The 21,254-nt window shown below is 50.0% G+C and overlaps 1 protein-coding gene across 6 annotated transcripts in view; it reads left to right on the top strand.

Moving 5' to 3' along the window:
• Nucleotides 1-1,625: 1,625 nt before the first annotated feature.
• Nucleotides 1,626-21,254, top strand: part of LOC144949278 (transcription factor 12-like) — a 245,543-nt gene continuing 225,914 nt past the window's right edge. For 3 of the 6 annotated variants that reach the window (XM_078879208.1, XM_078879212.1, XM_078879213.1), the window contains exons 1-2: nt 1,626-2,077; nt 5,135-5,210. In XM_078879208.1, the coding sequence (XP_078735334.1) occupies nt 5,139-5,210 (72 nt within the window). In that variant the 5' untranslated portion in view covers nt 1,626-2,077; nt 5,135-5,138. The remainder of the gene's footprint in view (nt 2,078-5,134; nt 5,211-21,254) is intronic. The other 3 variants (XM_078879211.1, XM_078879210.1, XM_078879209.1) reach the window with 2 other exon arrangements.

Consider the following 21,254-nt stretch of genomic DNA (forward strand, 5'->3'; position numbering starts at 1 on the left):
GGGAGACGCGGTGTGAGATTGTGAGGAAGACGCGGTGGGAGATTGTGAGGGAGACGCGGTGGGAGATTGTGAGGGAGACGCGGTGGGAGATTGTGAGGGAGACGCGGTGTGAGATTGTGAGGGAGACGCGGTGTGAGATTGTGAGGGAGACGCGGTGGGAGATTGTGAGGAAGACGCGGTGGGAGATTGTGAGGGAGACGCGGTGGGAGATTGTGAGGGAGACGCGGTGGGAGATTGTGAGGGAGACGCGGTGTGAGATTGTGAGGGAGACGCGGTGGGAGATTGTGAGGGAGACGGGGTGGGAGATTGTGAGGGAGACGAGGTGGGAGATTGTGAGGGAGACGCGGTGGGAGATTGTGAGGGAACGAGGTGGGAGATTGTGAGGGAGACGTGGTGGGAGATTGTGAGAGAGACTCGGTGGGAGATTGTGAGGGAGACGCGGTGGGAGATTGTGAGGGAACGAGGTGGGAGATTGTGAGGGAGACGTGGTGGGAGATTGTGAGGGAACGAGGTGGGAGATTGTGAGGGAGACGCGGTGGGAGATTGTGAGGGAGACGAGGTGGGAGATTGTGAGGAGTGGTGGGAGATTGTGAGGGAGACGCGGTGGGAGATTGTGAGGAGTGGTGGGAGATTGTGAGGGAGACGCGGTGGGAGATTGTGAGGAGACGAGGTGGGAGATTGTGAGGGAGACGCGGTGGGAGATTGTGAGGAGACGCGGTGGGAGATTGTGAGGGAGACGCGGTGGGAGATTGTGAGGGAGACGCGGTGGGAGATTGTGAGGGAGACGAGGTGGGAGATTGTGAGGGAGACGAGGTGGGAGATTGTGAGGGAGACGAGGTGGGAGATTGTTAAGGAGACGCGGTGGGAGATTGTGAGGGAGACGAGGTGGGAGATTGTGAGGGAGACGCGGTGGGAGATTGTGAGGGAGACGCGGTGGGAGATTGTGAGGGAGACGGGGTGGGAGATTGTGAGGGAGACGAGGTGGGAGATTGTGAGGGAGACGCGGTGGGAGATTGAGAGGGAGACGCGGTGTGAGATTGTGAGGGAGACGCGGTGGGAGATTGTGAGGGAGACGCGGTGGGAGATTGTGAGGGAGACGCGGTGGGAGATTGTGAGGGAGACGGGGTGGGAGATTGTGAGGAGCGGTGGGAGATTGTGAGGGAGACGCGGTGGGAGATTGAGGGAGACGCGGTGTGAGATTGTGAGGGAGACGCGGTGGGAGATTGTGAGGAGCGGTGGGAGATTGTGAGGGAGACGCGGTGGGAGATTGTGAGGGAGACTCGGTGGGAGATTGTGAGGGAGACGCCGAGTTCTTGAATCGACGCGGGGCTCCCACTGCCCTGCGACCACTTGAAGAAGGAGCAGAAAAAGTAGCTCCGGGCCGGAGGTGTCAACCCGGATGCGCGCGCGGAGGGATACACCCCCTCCCCTGGCCCCTCCTTCCCTGGCCCCTCCCCCCATAGGCCCCTCCCCCTTCTCGTCACACCGCCAAGGGGTGTCGCGCGGAGGGTTACACTCGCACGCCGGCGAGGCGGCGAAGCGGCCGCGTACGGCGAGCGAGGGGGGTCAAGAGATTTGAACGCGCGCGGAAGGCGATTGGCGACTGAGGCGGCGGCGGCGGTGGTGGAGGCGGTGGTGGTCGTGGTGGCGGGCCGCGGTCTCTGGGACCGTCCTCGTGTCGTTGCTAACAAACAATTGAATTTAAACAACGAGGAGGAGGAGGAGACGGAGGGGAAGGGGGGATTGTTTTTTTGTTAGTTCGTTATATACAACCGCGTGCCCCGTGCTGCTGCTGCTGCTGGGGCTGGTGGTGGTGGTGGTGTTGGCGGCGTCGTGGATTACGCGGCGTTCGCATCGGCTGGGAGCTCCACGCTCGCCGCTCGCCTCTCTCCGGCTTTTGGGATTATCACGAACCCCGAGTTGTCGAAGGCGACGGGGGTTAGAGGGGTCCCTCCCCACCTCTTCCCCCCCACTACCCCCCCATCCTCCAACAACAACCACCACCACGACCAACCACACAACAACCAACCCCCTGTTTGGAATTCATGCTGAATTGTTGATGAAGTAGCCTCGGAAGGTAAGTGTCATCAAGCGTGTGGTGTGTGCTCGCTTGTCAATTCCGCGGCGACGGCTTCGAACTATTCTCTCTTCTCTCTCTGACACAGCGGGCAAAGTTTTAAGAATTCGGATCCGTCGTGGATGTGGCGAGGGGTGGTGGTGTGGGGTAGCTGTGACAATCTCCGTGTGTCCGCCTTTACACGAACACAAATCATCTCTCCTCTCTCTCCTCACCCACGCGGCTCCGTCGCGAACAGTCGCGACCCGACATCGTGACTCGCTCGCCCCATCATCTGCCCATTGTTCTTCACTGTCGACAATGCCTCGTGTAGTCGTCAGCCTGTCGTGGCTTCGTGTTTGGATGATGGTGGTCGTCGTCTTGCGGACTGTTAAGTGAGCGAGTGCCACCACCACCTCCTCCATCATCACCCCCTCCCTTCCCCGTCATTCTCTTCCGTCCTCTGTCGCTCCCTGGACCACGATGTCAAGTTGTGGGCTTCACCCCGATCGGTGCCACGTTGTCAATAATCGATACCTCGCGGCCCCCCTTTCATTAATAAGGGTTCACCCCCCTTCTGTAAATGTCGACTTTTTTGTTTGTGTAAAGTGGTCTCTAACACCGTTCATATCGCTCGCCCGCCCACGTGTGTGTGCGTGTGTGCGCTGTGTTATGTAGGTACAGCATTGTCTGGGGGGGGGGGTACATGTTGCATGTTGCATGAGGCGCCACGCTGAACGTGTTGGTCTCGCATCCCACGGGGGAGTTCAGTCACGGGCGCTTTGGTCGGCGGCGGCATCATCATCATTATAGCCACCACCACCGCAGCGGCGGCGTCATATCTCACATTCGCGGTGGATGGACACGCACAACACAATGTCTGCGTGGTCTACACCGCACACTGCACACCACACACACACCCTGCACACACACCGCACACAACACACACCGCACACCGCATACCACACACATCACACACACCGCACACACCACACACTGCAACGCACACCACACGCTGCACACACCGCACACACCACACACACCACACACACTGCACACACCGCACACACTGCACACACCGCACACACCGCACACACTGCACACACCACACACGCACACCGCAGACTGCACACCACACACACCCTGCGCACACAACACACACCGCACACAACACACACCGCACACCGCATACCACACACACCACACACACCGCACACACCACACACTGCACACTGCAACGCACACCACACGCCGCACACACCGCACACACCGCACACACCACACACACTGCACACACCACACACGCACACCGCAGACTGCACACCACGCACACACCCTGCACACACACTCCACACACACACTGCACATATCACACCACACACCACACTTTACACACCGTACACACCACACACACCGCACACTGCACACACACCACACACGTATGGTTATATAGGTCCCTGCATGTGTGAGCTTGTTCCCATGGCCAGCCGTGTTGTGTTCTGTGTCCCTCCCGAGTTTGCTCGCTCGCTCTCTTTGCCACCACCGTCGACCCCATCCATGGTGGTGACTTTGAAACAACAGCAGCAGCAACAGTTAGGTTCTTCGCCATTCCTCCTGCCCACCCCCACCACCATCGCATCCCTCCAACTTTCTCTCCACGCCAAAGGCGCACAAGAACAGACAAGGGGGGGGGTGCTCGAGGTTGATGAGTGGAGAAAGCCCCGGAGAGAGAGGATGGATGGATGTTTGGTTGGTTGGTGGAGGGGGTCCTTGCCATAGCACCTCCATTCCTCTCGCTCCTCGTTTTTTTTCCAAACGCTCTCACTCTCTCTCTCCCTGCACACCAGAAACTCTTTGTTCGCAGTCGTGGGCAGGGCTAAGGGGGGGGGGGGACCGGGGAAAATGGGGTTCAGGACTCTCTGAAGCTTTCCATTTGAGACTTTCCCCATGGAAGAAGCGTCGTGTGTGTGTGTACATATCAACAAACGCCTCGGCCACCTCCCGTCTTAAGCGACACGGGACAAAGACAAAGATCCCCCGCGTAGCCTCTGACGGGACTTGTTTGGGCCAAGTGCTGTTCGCGAGTAAGCGCCTATGAAGGTGGTGGTGGTGGTGGGGGGGGGAGGCCAACAACAAACACGCCCCGGCCGCCTTTGTCTCCCCAGTGGCGATGTTTACACACCGGGTACCCATTTTGAGGCCGAGTCAACCTAGAGGAGGGGGGTTGGGGGGGTGATTGTGTGGCTTGTGAGCCGTGGGTTCGTAGCGCATCGCAACTGACCGCTAACGCGACCGCTCCCCCCCCCCCGTGTGTGGGGAGACGCAACAATGGACATCGTTACGAACCTTTGGCACCCCCCCCCCTCTCTGTCATAACCGAGGCGTCACACTCACAACAACAACACAGCAACAACAACAACCACACCACACACACGACACGTTGCGAGCGACACGTGGATGGGGAGGGGGATGTAGCGGTGTTTTAAGCGTCCCATGTTTGTCGCTCTCATTCGCAGTGATATGAATGACAGTCCTCCCTCCGTGTGTGGTGGTGATCTCAGCCCGGTTGGTTGTGCGGCGTTATCGCGACTGTTGCAAGCCGGCCACTCCGAAAGAGGCAGCTGCTGTCCGTGTGTGTGTGCGTGCCACACACTGAGGCTGGGGTCGGTGCCGTAACGTCGGCCTTCCGCTGTGGTCACCGCTCGCATAAACGGAGGGAAATAATCAGAATGCAAGATGGAAACGATGCGACCACTGTACACTGGAGTCGGCTCGTCCCCCCCCCCCGTCCGCTGTTGTGTGGGTGTGTGTCTGTCTGTGTGTCTGTCTGTGTGTGTCTGTGTGTGCGTGTGTGTCTGTGTGTGCGTGTCTGTATGTGTGTCTGTGTGTGTCTGTCTGTGTGTGTGTCTGTGTGTGTGTCTGTGTGTGTGTCTGTCTCCGTGCTGAGCCACGCTACCCCAACCCCCACACACTCCCCACACCCCTGCCACAGCCACCCTCTTCCCTTCTTCACGCTCCTACCAAGCCACTCACGACTAACCCCCCACCCACCCACCCCCTCTGTTCTCTTTCTGCTAGAAGCATGAACCCACAGCAGCGAATCGCGGCTCTGGGTACGGACAAAGAACTGAGTGACCTCCTCGACTTCAGTGCGGTAAGGGCCGAGTGACGGCGGTGGGGCAAAGAGGGGTGGTGGTGATGGCGGTGGAGCAAGGGGGTGGTGGTGGTGGAGCAAGGGGTTGGTAGTGGTGGAGGAAGGTGGTGGTGGGGTAAGAGAGGGGGTGGTGGGGCAAGGAGGTGGTGGGGTAAGGGGATTGTGATTATGGTAGTGGGGCAAGGTGGTGGTGGTGGAGGAAGGGGTGGAACAAGGGGGGATTGGGTGGATGTTGCAGCAAGGGGTGGTGGTGGAGCAAAAGGCTGATGATGACGATGGTGCCTAGTGGTGGAGCAAGGGGGTGGTGATGCGAGGAGAGAGTGAGTCCCAAGTTCCCATACAGGGTTCATGATGATGTTTATTGCCTCTCTTGAGCTGTGCTCCTTGAGGAATGGGGGTGGCTGGCTTGCTTCTCTGCACGTGTCCGAGTTGGAATTCGGTTACGGTTTTCCCGGGATTATAAGATGCACTTCCACGTCACCCCCTCACCCCCTTCGTGTACCCCGTAGTATTCCAAAGCCAGACTTGGTGTGCACCCTGTGCAATGTCTTACAATGCATCTCGTAATGCATGCATGTGTGTATGTGGTGCTGGCCGTGCATGGTGCTGCCCACCCACCCCTCTCGTGCGCGGTGCCGGCCTTCATAGGTGCTACTCGCTAACAGCACTTGCCCCAACAGTCTGTTCAGGCTATACGGGGTTCTTTTTTTATTTTTTATAACCAAGCCGATAAGTCCCATCAGTGGGTACTGTATATTTTTCCTGAATGGTGCACAGCACGGCTCAGATTTTTTGTCGTGTTGTCGGTAGGGGATGGAGGGGGTAATGCTTGCGATGGCCACGGTAACCTCACCGTTACACTGGCCCACTACAGTGCGCAATGATCGTGCCCAAAAATTGGCTGTCGCCTCGCGGAATATCACAGCATCACCTGGCGTGCTCGTTTTTTACAAGCCGAGAGAAATGATGATTGTAAGCCAAGGGTTGCCCTGGCAGGCATTTGAACTCACGACTTCATGTTCCACGTGATTTGGGAGCATGCTGCTCCACCAACACAGTGACGTTCATGTGAATGAACGTAATATACGGTACGGTGTGTAATACAGACTTGGCTGAAATGGGTCCTTTTTTTTAAAGGACAGCGCATGTTCAATAATTTCAAGCGGTGTAATGCATGGGTTGTCACTAAAGTAAGGTAAATCCAACATACACACGGCTCAAGTGGATGTTCACCTCGGCAGCTGTCCCAAGGGCCATTCGTAAAAGCTCTTTGTGTGTTTTAAACACGGTTGCTGAACACGACTGGACCCTAGGGCCCAGGACGTCGAGCGGCCAGCAGCAAACTGCACTGTTGACGTTTTAATAGAAAAGAGTGTAACACGTTTATTGAATTGAGCAAGGTTATTATTACTGTAAGAGGTGGAGGGAGCAGTGCGAGGGAAATGACTTGCAGTGTGGTGAGTGGGTGGGTCAGTGGGCAATGGAGTGCTGTGTATGTATGTTGAATATCTTTCGCACCATACATAGCCAACCGTGCTAATTGGAGGTGGGAATCTAAACTAAACTTTTATTTTAAACTAAACTTGTTATTTTACCAGTTAAAAGCCTACTGAGTTACGTATCTCTTTTTCAGAAACGACCTGGCCACAAATGATAGCTCCACGAAGTGGCTTATCACGTGGAAATTTATAGCAGCCAAATACTCAATAAACGCATGTTTATAAATGTGGAGGAAAAACCGGATGACCCAGAGAAAAATCCACATGACTACAGGGAGAACACGCAAACTCCAAATATACAGCAGAATGCGTCAGGGTCGGGATCGAACCCACGACCTCCTGCATACCAGGCGAGGTAGTTGCCATCACGCCACTGCGAGTCATTATCTTTCTCATTAGGGAAGCTTATTTTTCACACGGCATAGACACTGAGGTTCAGTATGGGAGATATTTTTCCATTTGTTTTGGATTACATCTTCCTTTAAGTAAAACAAATGTCTCTTTTAAGTATGTAAAGCACGGCATTACAGCCGATTACAGTTAAGCTGATCGAGTCAAGCTACACCACTACTGCTGCCCAGTTCACAATGCCCTGCAAGGTTTATTTTTTTAAATTTTCTCTCCTGTTACATCCCAAATGTGCTTTGGTCATGAAGGCACATGGCAACGTACAGTTCTCGGCGATCCATCGTGCAAGCCATGCTGACCATCGTCAGTACTGTAACACAGCCTCACAATAGACACGATGAAACCTCTTGGCTTCTCTCTTTAGCAGGCCTCTCACTGCCACCATGGCATTGGCTATCGAGTGTTGCCGTATTTCCCAGCTGCCAGAACTGGTACATTTTCTTAACAACGTCCGAATTTTGGCAATGCATTCACAAAACAATATCTCAATGGGTTAAGACATTTTCACGAGAGTCCTACTTTTTCAGGTTTGAAGACTTTTAATGTTTGTGTGCGTGGAAGGATATCGCACTGCTTGGAGAAAATGCGCGGGTACATGGGAAAGGACATGCTGTACTACTAGCTACCATGCTGCCCTTGCTTTGGTTATCTCCGTCATATGCTCTCAACAAGATCCATCAATTCCCACCTTCCATCTGTTTTTTTACAGGCGCAGTCCACGACACGTAGTTCTACAGCACTGTTGTCAATCCACTGCTGGATGAGGGTCTCTCCATGCCGTGCGAATCGTGGGAATTACTTGACCATACTTCACACTAATCGGTGTGACTTCGTTGCAGGAGCATAGAAGCAGGGCCATAGTACAGCAGTTGATTTTTCCGCACTGCCCTCTGCTGCTCACACATAGAAAATTTAGCCGAACCATCAAAAACTAAGATCGAATGAATGAGTTTTTTTTTTTTACAGATATTAGTGGACCAGGCTGACATCATTGCACTCGCTAGACTTGAGGGCCTGGCTTACCCTGGGCTTGAGTCTAGGAAGCTGCTAGCCTTTAGGGCCTGGCTGACTCTGGGTGACCATCTGGGCTTCAGTCTAGGGTGCTGCCTCTTTAGTGTGCATTTAACACTCCTCCAAGTTACCAACCCACTTTCCAGCTTGTTATTCTCTGACATTTGCTATAGACACAAAGCAAAGCTCGAAGGTGAGCTGCACGGTGCAGGTTTTGTCAGTTTTTACTTCCGTGCTTTTATGATTTAATCGTCCAGATACCAAGTGTGTTCTTGTAGCCTTTTTGGCTGAGCAATGTGTATCCCATACCCTCAACATGGCATAATGGTGTTGACTACACCTGTAATCGAGATGTTTTGTAAGTAAGGGTTTGGTGATTTATATAGGTATGTTGAACTCTCAGGCTTGCTGTGCAACACTGGCCAGGAGATGATAGAGCAAATGGGGTTGTGACGCCCTCTGTGCATGTCCACGAGGTTATCCTCCCCCCCTGCCCCCATGGATGTCTGTGAGATCTTCCCTGGCACTCCGGCTTCATTAAGAAAAGGAATTTGTCAAGCATCTCAATGACCATGTCCTTAAAAAAACAAGTGTCTTGATAGTATTGGTTCTTTCGGTAAAGTCACGTAGAAGGGAAAAAATAAAATAATAAAAATAAAACATAATAAAATTCTCACGACGATTCAGGTCTTCAGACGCTGTCTTTCCGACAGACCTGTTCTTCACCTGAGGACGGCTGCTTGCGTTGTGGCCGAAGCGTCGTGAGAATTTTATTATGTTTTATTTTTATTATTTTATTATTTCCCTTCTACGTGACTTTACCGAAAGAACCAAGAAGATGAATCCCTGCAGTCACGAAAGCTTTAAATCAAAATTTAAGTGTCTTGATAATTATCGGAATGAGGCTTTCCCGCAGAAGTAAATGACATCGGACCAACAGGACGGTAATTACCCACGTTTGAGACCATGCCACAGACTCGATATGTCTGAATTATCAGGCAGCACACCTGTTGATAATGTCATCGTAGCGCATTATACTATCTGGGCTCACTTGGATTCCAACTTATGAACCCTTGGACCCAGCGGGCACGCATGCTAAGTACGGGCCGCCCAGCTGCTGCCCTTCTACCGTGCAAGGTTTGCGCGAGATTAAAAGTTAGCCATGTTTAGCAAAATTTGTACTCGAGTGCATGTTAGATATTTATAGATTGTGATATGCGACTATTGTGAAAGTAAAGCGGGCTTGGGCAGGATACGTCACGTCCAAGGGATGGTGGTCGATGGGCGAGATTGGCGATGAAGGTTGCAGCCAAAGGAGGGAACGCACTCAGGAGGACAACCACCATGGAGATGGAGCCATGAAAGTAGGATGGATTATTGTGTACTGACACCACGATGGCCTGAGGTGGCCTTGACCCAGCAGTGAACAGATCGTATCACCTCCGATTTGCACGGTTTGGCTGCAAAAGAAGTTTAGCATACGTACATACAGCTGATGATGATGTGAACTCATTGTAAGTACAGTAGTTGTGTCTGGCCATATTTTTAGTGTTGGTAACTTTAAACTCTGTTTCATGAGTGTAAGTGTGCTTGTTATTTAAAGTCGCCGACGAAAGCCTTGGAGATAATGACCGTGGGCAACACAGACGGCACGAGGCAAGAGCGATTGACGGTGGCTTTGACTGCAAGGCGTTACTCGTGTACCCGGGGTTAGGCACACGAGTAGTAATGAGTTCCAGAGTTTAGCAGTGCATGGTGCAAAGGAGAGGGCAGTTCACCTGTCAGTGCAATGTGAGCAGCGCAGTCTTGTGCGATGTGTATTTTTTTCACGCGTAAAAATGTAAAGACTGTGATGCAGCTTTTGAGTTTGTAGTGAGGTGTTAAGATGATTTTCTGTGAAGCCAAACTTCGTGTAAGGTCGCGTATTTTGATGACCGCTTACGAAACTAAACTTTTTATTTTACCAGGTAAGGCCCCACTGAGCTATGTAGCTCTTCTTAAGAAGCGACCTGGCACAAATAATTGCTCGACGAATTGGATTATCAAGATGTGGAAATGTATAGCGGCCAAATCAACGTTTTTTTGTTATGCAGATGACACAATAAATGATTTTTTTTCCTTTTGAAATATAACAGGATTATTGTTAAGACTGCAATGCTCAACTGTTTTATTGGCACTTAAATAACACACCATAAGACAAAGATCCCGCAGTATAGCCGTAAAAGATTGTTGGGGCAAGTGCTGTTAGCGAGCACCTATGAAGGCCGGTACTGCACACGAGAGGATGGGTGGCCAGCACCACACCCGGCCGCCTTTGTCTCCCCAGTGGTGACGTTTACACAGTGCACAAGGTACTCATTTGAGGCTGAGTCGACCTAGGGTGTTAGCTGTGAGCGGGAATCGAACTCGAGTCGCCGGGTTCGTTACGCAGCGTAACGCTAACCGCTACACTACCGCTCCCCACTACACACACACATACTTACGCAGACGTACACATTGCACGCATCCCACTGTGTGGCTGGCACTCCATCACAATGAAGCGCCCCCACATCCAAACGTGCGCACGCAAAAAACACATGACGCATCCCAGCGCATTCACACACGGTACAACAACAACCGCCATTCAACACCAAGTGGCAGTGACCTCACCACAGCGCTTGTACCAGGCTAGGTTAATTTTGAGGCCGTCACGTGAAGTGTTGGTTGCCAGTGCGCCCGTTCCGGTCGCTCTGAGCCCGTGACCTCTTCTCTGCCTTCCATTGTTACCGATTTCGGTTTCAAACAAGGCAAAAAAGAATGCATCAAAAGCACACAGTCACCATCTTAGCGTCATATTACGCCCGTGTTGGCCTTCCCTGCACTGGCTTCCAGTTTCACGTAGAATACAGTTTAAAATCCTTTTGTTAACCTAACAAAGCAGCGAACCATCTTGCCCCAGCTTACATCACTGACATGCTGCAACCCATATGTGTCCCCTCAAGGTCCCGAAGATCTGAGGATGCAGATCTTCTCTGAATTCCCAGGTCGAGGTTTCAGCCTGAGTGACCGAGATTTTTCCCGTGTAGACCCTAGGCTAGAGAACGCTCTTCCACGAAGTATCAGGTTCTCTGAGTCTATGGACATTTTAAAAATGCGTCTTCAAAGCTATTTGAAATGTATTTATAATATGATAATTTCGATGCCAAGTGTCTTCTGCTGCTGCGTCCTGTACAGCGCTTTGAGATCCTTCACGAAAAGTGCTTTATGAATGGAATTATTATTGTAAGCAAAACACCCACCGGCAGTTTACCACGTATTAGGCTTTCGCGACAAATATTGCCCATAATAGAGGCTTTTGGGTTTGATCGCGTTCATATGAATGCATCGTTAAACCCGCCCAACACCCGACACAGCCAAATTCGTAAGGTTTCTCACATAAATAAAACACGCCAAATCATTACTTGTACAGCACACGCACCCGATGTGTTGGCGAAGCACACTGCCTTCGATCGCCATCAAAAGCTATTTGAGCAAAACTCACCAACTGACAGCAGCAACGATGCGGTGACGGACAACTGTGGACCGGTTTCGTCATAATTGGGACTCCTCAGTAGGGCATGGTCACCGTTGCTCACTGCTGTAAAGTCTGCCTCTGAGAGCCCTTATGTGCGTGTGGCTGCTGATTAAGTAAGTAGGTTGTTTGGATTGTTTTGCTGATTTTGATTAAGTAAGTAGGTTATTTGGATTGTTTTGCTGCTACAAATTTCCACTCGATGAGCCACTGTTGAGGTATCATTTGCGGCTCAGCGGGCTTTACCTGATAAGATGAAAGTAATATTTTAAAATACTTTTTTTAAAACACGCTTTAATTAAAATTACCGTATTCGTAATGGCAGACCTCCACGACTCCAGGAAGTGGCCGCAAAGCTTGCCATAACGTAAGGGGCCGTGGTGATTTACAGCCAACGTCAGTTGAGCGTGGACAATTAGACCCAAGCCGAAACATAACATGAAAAAGATCGTTAAAAAATATATATTTTTTATTAATAGAATATAGTATTGTCAACAGTATGACATAAGTATACCAAGTTTGCAGTCAATACCATATTGGGAAGTGGGTTAAAATTGAATTACAAGATTTGAGGATACGACAACAACAACAGACAGAGTGAGTTAAATAAAAGCGTGTAAAATAGTTAACTTTTATTTGTATTTTTAAGTGATTTGTTTATCTTTTACTTTGCCCTCCTATCGTGTTTTGTACTGTTTGTTGTTTTTACGTTCTGGACATCTGTGAAAAATAGCTTTATAGCTCATTTTATTCCTCCAGTAAGAAATAAATATTCTGATTCCCGAGTACATTATAAACGCGCAACGCTTATAACCTAACGCCCTCGCCTGGTATGGAGGTGTTCGTGGGTTCGATCCCGACCCTGGCACCTGTATATTTGGAGTTTACGTGTTTCTCTCCACGTGGTCGCGTGGATTTATCTCCATGTCCTCCGGTTTTTCCCTCCACATTTAGAATCAACATGCGTCTAGAGTATTTGGCTGATATTAATTTCTACATGATAAGCCACTTCGTTGAGATATCTTTTGTGGCCAGATCGCTTCTGAAAAAAAGCTAGATAGCTAAGTGGGCCTTTACCTGATCAAATAAAAATTGTTTAGTTTAGATACCAGAGTCTCCAACTCTCCACAATGAGTGGAAATTACCAGGTCATCTGAATACATGATGTGCTTGACCAGTAGAGATGCTTCTCTGGACTGGACTCTGAATAATTGATTATCATTCTCTTGTATCTGTACCAGATGGGGAACTCCACTGGCACGGCCATGGAATGTTTCTCAAAGTACATGGTTACAGAAACGGTTGTTGTCGAGTTTGTGGTAATTGTATAAAAAAATATATAATTGTAATGGAAACACAGCATGATTTACACTCATTATTTACAGTTAGTGCATATAAGTAGTTGAGGTTTTTTTTTAAGTTGACGAAGAATATGATCAATACATGTTACATGATTAATATACAGGGACTCCTCTCATTCCGAACGCGTTAGCTTCCAGAGGTTTGTTTGCAAGTCGATTTGTTCATAGGTTCAACTTTGCTCCGGTCAACTCCAAACGTGTTGTACAGCATCTACACTAAACACCATGAATGGCTTGAAAAGTTGTATAATCTAAGATAGCTGTAGATGCCACTGGTTCTTTATGTTCTGCAGATGTAGATGCCACTGGTTCTTCTTGCTACCACCCTCAACACTTTCACCACTCTCACGCTTCTGAGAAACGACAGGGGTTGATGATCGTGAGAAGCACAGAACGTCCTCGCGAACCGCACAGTGACAACACAATGAGACAATGGCGGTGGCGGCCCAGGCAGAAATGCTGGGAATGCTGGGTAATGACACCAGACAGCCACCGCCATCTCTTGTGCGACGGTTCAACTTACGAGTCTCGGTCCGAACAGGAAACTCGACATGTGGACAGGTTTGTTCGCATCTCTGAAAGTTCTTAAGTCAAACATTCGTAAGTCGAGGAGTCCCTGTACTCTATTTTAGCCCCAATTGTGACCTGTAAAGCCTTCAACGAAATCACCCAGAATCAACCCGATCTCGTTAGACCTCGGGAGCTCAGCGGGTTTGAGCCTGGATAGCGCTTGCATTAGCGATCGCCATGAATAACAGGTGTTATAGGCTGCTGCGGGTCCACGTGCTGGACAGCACAGGGTCGGGCAGCCAAATGCATATTTCTATACTCCCCGCAGTAAACCCCCACACTGACCAGCGCGGTTAAGTATAGTTAAAAAACAACTCTTGTAACCCGCACGGCGTGGGGAGGCCCTCATCCAGCAGTGGATTTGGCCAAGTCCCGCATGCGTATCTTTTTTTTTTTTCTAATGATGAATTGATACGTTTTCCTCTGCATTAGAGAACACCGTCACGCTTTCCTCGTTATATTTAGCCCATGACTTTGTAACGGATAGAATAGGATACTTTTTCCTCGAAGGTCTTGCCGATGGGCACATGCAGTGACATTAACATGACACGAATGTGTAGTCTTTCCTTGTTGCAAAGAGGTCGTCTGTGACCACTGGCACAAAACCCGTCATTAAATTGTCCTTGATGTCCTATACCAGCGGATTCTGTTAATGTTTCTCCAACCGAGTGTGACATCGTTCACGCGTGAGGTCTCTCTCCGTAGAAGGGGTGGTGGGGGGGGAATCTCAATATTTCTCGTAAAGATGGTTCTGTGTAATCAAAATAACTCGGCACATTCGTCAATAACGCTCTGGCCTTGAGAGAAAATAATAATAGACATCGTTTAGGGCGACGACCCTTCGTGGCAAATAACTGTCAAACAAATTACATGATTCATGGGATGCGATATTCTTGGAGCAATTTTTTCGAATCGTTAAAAAAGATATTCGGGCCCAATTTTTTTTTTGCGTTCAATATTATACTCCCTTGCTGCCGTGGGAGCCTACACCTTGTCCTACCATGAGCAACGGCACTTGCCGTTGGAGTACAATTTGCACCCGACCATATTTCTTAACACCCGAACACAACTGACTCATTCGAGAGAGAGTAAATCATCGCCGGACAGGTATCCAGACAAGATCAGAGGGTAAGCCGAGATTAGTAAGAAGAATGTTTAAAAAAAAGTTTTTAAAAAATTCCTGAAAAACGACGTGACATTTTATTTACACAGTGATATAAAAACACAACAGTGATTACAAAAGGAGACGGTGATGTCTGGCAAAGCACCTGCGTCCCACTGGCATCTCAACTGCTTTAGTTTTGTCGTCATTCCCCAGCACCTCCGATGGGCACTGTTTGGCTACGTACGGCGTGGAAGAAGTTAAACGCACCGTAATGCATACATATACGGGGCTGGCCCTGGGAAACAATTTTGGCTGTCGCGGCCCACTGTGCATATTCGTGAAGGTTCACGGGTCCGGGCATAGATCCAACCAGACCACGCTTCTTTTCTATTGCTTCAAACGGCCCGAGGTGGCCAACCTGTAACCAACCAAGAGCCAAACATTACCTGTGAGTTCTGCAAAAAGCCAAGTGTGTGTTTCTATATTATCTCATACAACTTGAATTAATTATTCTTTACGACTACTGTGATAGCATGTTCTACGTGATGCCCCTTCGATAGGGCCTCATGTGGTGGATTAAAGAGCTGAATGCGGGCTCTGGAGACGCCAGGTTGGCCACCCGCTGCTCGACCGGGATCGAGGGTGCGTGACGCGCGTCCGGATGAAGACACGTTCGTAAAACGTACGAGGCGTCTGGGTGGATTTTTAACACCTTTTTGGGCGAAGTGTGTATACGGGCACACAGCCCTTCCAGCACGCCTGGCCAATGTGGAAGGGCCGACCAATGTCCTCTTGAGGCCCATCGGGATAGAGGATGCCCTCCCACCAGCAGTGACGTAAGCAAGCAACTGCTAGGGGGCTGCACCTTCACACCTTTTTACCCCGTCGGAGGCATCTCTCTCTACTGTGCAGTGACATGCTGCTTATTGCTCGAGTCCCGAATGTAAAATCCCTCATCTCGTGATTACGACACCCAAATGGCGCTGCTGGGGTATACTGTACCATAATTGGGGGGGGGGGGGGGGAAACAAAGACAAACGGTTAAAGCAAATTTTTTTCCCACCCTACAAAGTTTAGGCCGTGTTGACCACGAACTGAACCTTGTATCGCACCGCGTGGATGGCGAAGGCAGCGCGGGAGCCCGCTGCCCCAAGATGGCCTCGCGAGGCGTACGCTGCTGGACCGTGGCCTCCGCGAATACACGCTGACCTTGCGTGCGTACACTTATCGCCGGACGATAAACGCCGGGTTTACGAAGTTGTAAAACTTTCTTGAGTTTAAGACGCGTGTCAGGGCAACGGCTAGCCCCTTTTAAATTGTCCGCTGCAATACTTTCTCCTCGGTGTTTTTTTGAAACTTTATTGAATGCATTTCCGTATTTGAAAACGAGGAAAACAGGAGGTCATAAATTTCAGCGGAGCACTTAAATGTGTTTTACGTTGTTTATGAGGACCTTGCTCTTGCAGACTGAAAATCTAATCGGGAATATAAACAAAGTGTTGCCTAAAACTTACGACTTGTTTGTGGAATTGGTTATTTTGTAAATCACGGTTGGAGGTGGCCCCGATTGTAAGCGCGCGTAACTCGACGCAAAGTCTCCAACCGCCTCGTTTGACGTTGGGCTTGGGAGTGCGGTGAACATTTTCTTTTTGGAAGCGAGCCCACATGCTATCGCCACACCGCAGGTGGTGCCATCTCTAAAACAATTAAAATCCCTCGTCGTTTGGCCAAGGGCCCTCCCTTGCCCTGCAGCTTCACGCAAGGTCATCCTCGGCCGCGAGCCAGGACCCAAAATATTGCGGTTGGTTTGCACTGCGAGCGGATCGATACCCGCCGTGGGCGAGCGACGTTGACGCCAATCGCTCGCCCGGCGTCACCAAAAGGGGGAGATGAGAGCCCCCTGTCGCCCTCTTGCTGGATGTCTGTGAAAAAAGAGCTTAATAGCTCACCCGATTTCTCCAGTCTAAATAAAGAATCTGATGCTGATTCTGATTTGAGCACGGGAGACGTGGATGTGTTTCCACCGTCGTGTTCTCCGGTGGCCCACGACGTTCAACTATCGAAGGGTAACGATTATTTATTCATGATACATGGGTAAGATTCTCACCGAGTCTCGAGACCCTTTTTCCGAAGGGGATCTTGCTTGAGGTGATTGGCCGCTTCCTTGGTGGGTTTTTGTTGTTGTTTTTCTGTCGTTGTTTGTCTTTCGGGGGGAGAAAACCGTGAGCGCTCGGGAGAAAACCTCACCACAGAGCGAACGGAAAAATACTTAAATTTGACTCAGGTCTGCGAGCTGCTTTCCGGAATGCCTCCCACCACAGTCTCTTTGTTGGGCCGCCCAAAGTGGATATTCAATGCGCACCATCTGAGTGGGGTCCGATATGAGAGCGAGGATTCAGCGTCGCTGGGATCATGACCGTGGATGAATTTGTCCTCGGGTGTTGTTCAATCTGGCCCTGTGCTCGACGTCGTCGTGTGCCGTGGAGGGGCCCCGTTTCCTTCCTTGTGCCACCACCGTGGGGGGGGGGGGGGGTGCTGCCAGGTGGACTTTTCGCAGTGCCGCGCTTGTCGGAACGTTTAATTCCAGCCTCTTGGTGCCACGAAGCTCTCTCTGGCTTCTTTAAATGCGGTCAAATCTTGTTTTGTCCGTAGTGATTTGCAGGGACAGGTGTGCCAAGGTGGTGAGATGTTAACTACCTCCCTTGGTATACAGGAGGTCGTGGGTTCTATGCTGACCCTGACGCCTGTATATGTGGAGTTTGCATGTCCTCTCTGTGGTCACGTGGACTTTTCTCCGGGTTCTCTGGTTTTTCTCTCCATATTTAGAAACATGCTTTTAGAGTATTTTGGTGCTATACATTTCCACATAAGCCACTTTGTTGAGCTGTTATTTGTGGCCAGGTTGCTTCTGAAAAAGAGCTACATAGCTCATTGTACCTTACCTGGTAAAATAAAAATAGTTTAGTTTAATTTAAAGCTTTCGTGACTGCAGGGATTCATATTCATGGTTCTTTCGGTAAAGTCACGTATAAGGGTAACAATAAAATAATAAAAATATGAAATAATAAAATTCTAACGACGTTTCGACTGCAACACAAGCAATCATTATCAGGTGTGAAATCCACAGAAAGAATTTTGTATTTCACACCTGATGATGGTTGCTTGTGTCGCAGTCGAAACGTCGTGAGAATGTTATTGTTTTATATTTTTATTATTATATTGTTTCCCTTCTACGTGATTTTACCAAAAGAACCAAGAATATAGTTTAGTTGTAGTTTAGTTTAAGAGTGTGCAGATAATATGATGTGGAATATTTAGATGACTTTGTGTGCTGGTTGGAGACGGTGTGCGTGTGTGCACTAGAAATTCTAAAGCGGCAACGCTTGTTTATTGTGTGAGATTCGGTGGACATGTTTACTTGCATGCTACGCGCTCTGCTCTGTACTCTCGGTCATTTTGTAACGTAATTAACTGTAAATAAACCATGGGGGGGTGGGGGGGGAGAAACTATCGGTGTCTCGGAAGTCAACTGGAGTTCATGGACACTAGGACTTGCGTCAAACAGCCCGACCTCGGCATGGCCTCGATTTTTTGTCGTGATTGAGGCACGTACATGGAAACGCAAGATGCCACGCGTATATTCTGGGAAATGTAACACATCCCAGGCATTGTATTTCTCCATAACACCTCGGGTTAATTGAATCCCACTGTTTCACTGCGGGGCAGCACGTTGAACTCATTGCTGCCGGTGTGCAGGTGTCCTGGGAAAATGAAAAAAACAAGCAGCCATCAATTGCATTTCGTGGCAACTTCTAACAATTAACCACTTTGCACGCGAGTTCCCAGAGCAGACCAAGCAGAAAGTATAGAAAATCGAGAACGATTGGTGCTCATGACTCCCAATATTTAATTCGTTCGTTCATTATTCACGGTGACTCGCACGCCACACTCAAAAAAGGCCCCGCATACTTGCTTCCAGGAGGGACTTGCACAGACATCTGGCCGTCCAAATGTATGATGGCATATGCTTTGACCTCAATCTAACGGGCCCGGGATTAGCCACGACCTAGCCATAACGCGCTGGCTTCGTGCCAGAACTCAATTTGACAGCGGCGGAGAGCGCTGTCGTCACAGAGCCTCCTCGTCGGGCTCCCCTCCCACGCTCATCGTGTGACTCGCGTATTGTGCCGTGCGTGAGATTGCGTGAGAGAGAGGGCCCACACACGCACGCACGTGTGTGTGTGTGGGTTAGCGGTAGTGTAGCGGATAGTGTGCTGTGCTGCTACGAACCCGGTGACCCCGAGTTTGATTCCCGCTCACGGCCAACGCCAACACCGACACCGGTGACGATTATCATCTGAACCGGTGCTGGGGCCTCCCCTAGGTCGACTCAACCTCTAATGGGTACCTTGTGCCATGTGTAAATATTGCCACGAGGGAGACAAAGGCAGCCCGGGCGTGATGCTTGGCCACCTTACCCCCTCGTGTGCCATGCCGGCCTTCATAGGTGCTCGTGAACAGCACTTGCCCCAAAAGTCTGCGAAGACTATACAGGGGGGGGATCTTTGTGTTTGGGTGTGTGCGCGTGTCCCCGCTCTTAGCAGTGCCACGGGGTGAACGGACCGCGCGTTGTTTTGCTCACTGCACGCGTCCGCCTGTGTTTTCCATCCATTGTTTTCTTGACTCGTACAAATAAAAAAAAGAAAACCAGACATTGGTTTCTGAGCTCAAAATAACATATCAGTTGTGTGTTTACCTGCTAGTTTGTGCTTTGCCTCTGCCTGCAGTGTGTGTGTGTGTCTGGGGTAGCTTAATTGATGCATTTGCATGGCACATTGTAATTAACAGTCTGCACGCATTGCAGCTCACGTATCCTGTATATTTTGCCCTGCACTAGAATTAGTGACACCGAGCGCGCGCTTGTGCGCGCTTGGAGCCCTGCCAGTGAAACGGGATTGCCTTTGCATCACCCCGACCACCGTCGCCTTTGGTGCGTGTCGATTTTTTGCCGCGTCGACCTGACGATCGACACCCGATGGCGCGTGCGGCGGTGTCATTTTGCTACATCGGGAAGGAAGTTGGAGCGACGCAGCGTTATTCACCTTGCCTCTTTCCATAAAACGTGTGTACCGCGTTCTGCAAGTCCATGTATAAACATCAGTGTTGTTTATAAAACACGAGAGGTGTCTTATCCACGGCGGTGGTGTTGGGTGTCGGGCGTAGTCCGACGGGAGAGTTGAGCCAAGAAATTATTGGGCCGGGAAAAAAAACCCCAGCCAGCGGATGAGTGCGTCGGACAAAAAAAAATCCGCACGGTGCCTGGAGATTCGTGTGAGAATGGAGTGGGAGACGTTTTTCTGCCTCTCAATGCTTATGACGTGTGCAGAGACTCCGCTGGGTATTGGAATAATTCAAAACTGTCATTGTGGCACGTGTCGCATCGAGTGTAGCTGGTCGTGAGCGAGCGATGCACATCCTAATGATGTTCCGGCATAGAGTGGAATATATACTTCTGAGTAGATGAATATAATAGCATTAAAAAATGGGGCCCCCCACCTGCCCCTTAATTGGAGGAAATAATAAAAGCATTTTTTATTACCAACACTTATGAGAGTTAGCATTTGGAGAGTGCTGAATCCCATTAGAATAATTTACAGGCCTTTGTCAACCCACTCCTGGAAGAACGCCTCTTCATCCCACGTAGGTGATACGTGTTGTTTGACCATACTTCACCACCCTGCTTTGTGCGGGTTAGTGTAGAGGTTGACCCAGGACCGTTTGGTTAGCCGTGGCCCGGAATCCGACTCTGGCTTCTTGAGATCGTACGGCAGCCGCAATCAGTTGCGCCGCTGCCCAAGCCTCGGTGGTTTTGGAGGATTACGGAAGAATGGAAAGCCCGGCAACACTCGCCACCAGTATCAGAATCAGAATATTTGTTCATATTGGAGGAATCTGATGAGCTATGAAGCTCTTTCACACAGATGTCCTGTAGGAGTGGGTCAGAACGTTACAACAGCAAACAATACAAATAACACAATAGGAGTGCAAAGTCTAGGAAAGGGAAACAAATCACTTTTAAAATATATACAAATAAAAAAAAGTTTTTTAACGTTATCAGGTAAAGCCGGCTAAGCTATTAGCTTTTTTTTTAATTTGCCGGAGCACACTGCCGGTTCACGTGCAACGTCATCTAGCTGCGAGTTCGTCCAACGCAATGTCGATGTGCGGCCCTCGGTAAGTGCTGGCGATATGCGAGCAAGTGAGCGCGCTTTGCGGCTGGAACCATACTCTCAGGACGCGCGTTTTCACGCCACTGCACGGGAAGAAGGGGGGAGACCCGTGGCGCCATTCTAGACGATCACGAAAACCAATATTATTGTTGCAGTTTGCTATTAATCACAGCAACTGAAGTGTGGAAACTCCCGTGGAGCATTTTGAGTAATTTGTCAAATGTATTTTCCTAACAGATTTTACCTCAAGTGCAGCTTAAGTTGTTGACTTACCTGCTTGTCTTGATCGGGCTGCTCGAGGCGACGTTGT

This window comes from Lampetra fluviatilis, chromosome 53 (assembly GCF_964198595.1).
Source record: "Lampetra fluviatilis chromosome 53, kcLamFluv1.1, whole genome shotgun sequence".
In the NCBI taxonomy this organism is placed as follows: domain Eukaryota; kingdom Metazoa; phylum Chordata; class Hyperoartia; order Petromyzontiformes; family Petromyzontidae; genus Lampetra; species Lampetra fluviatilis.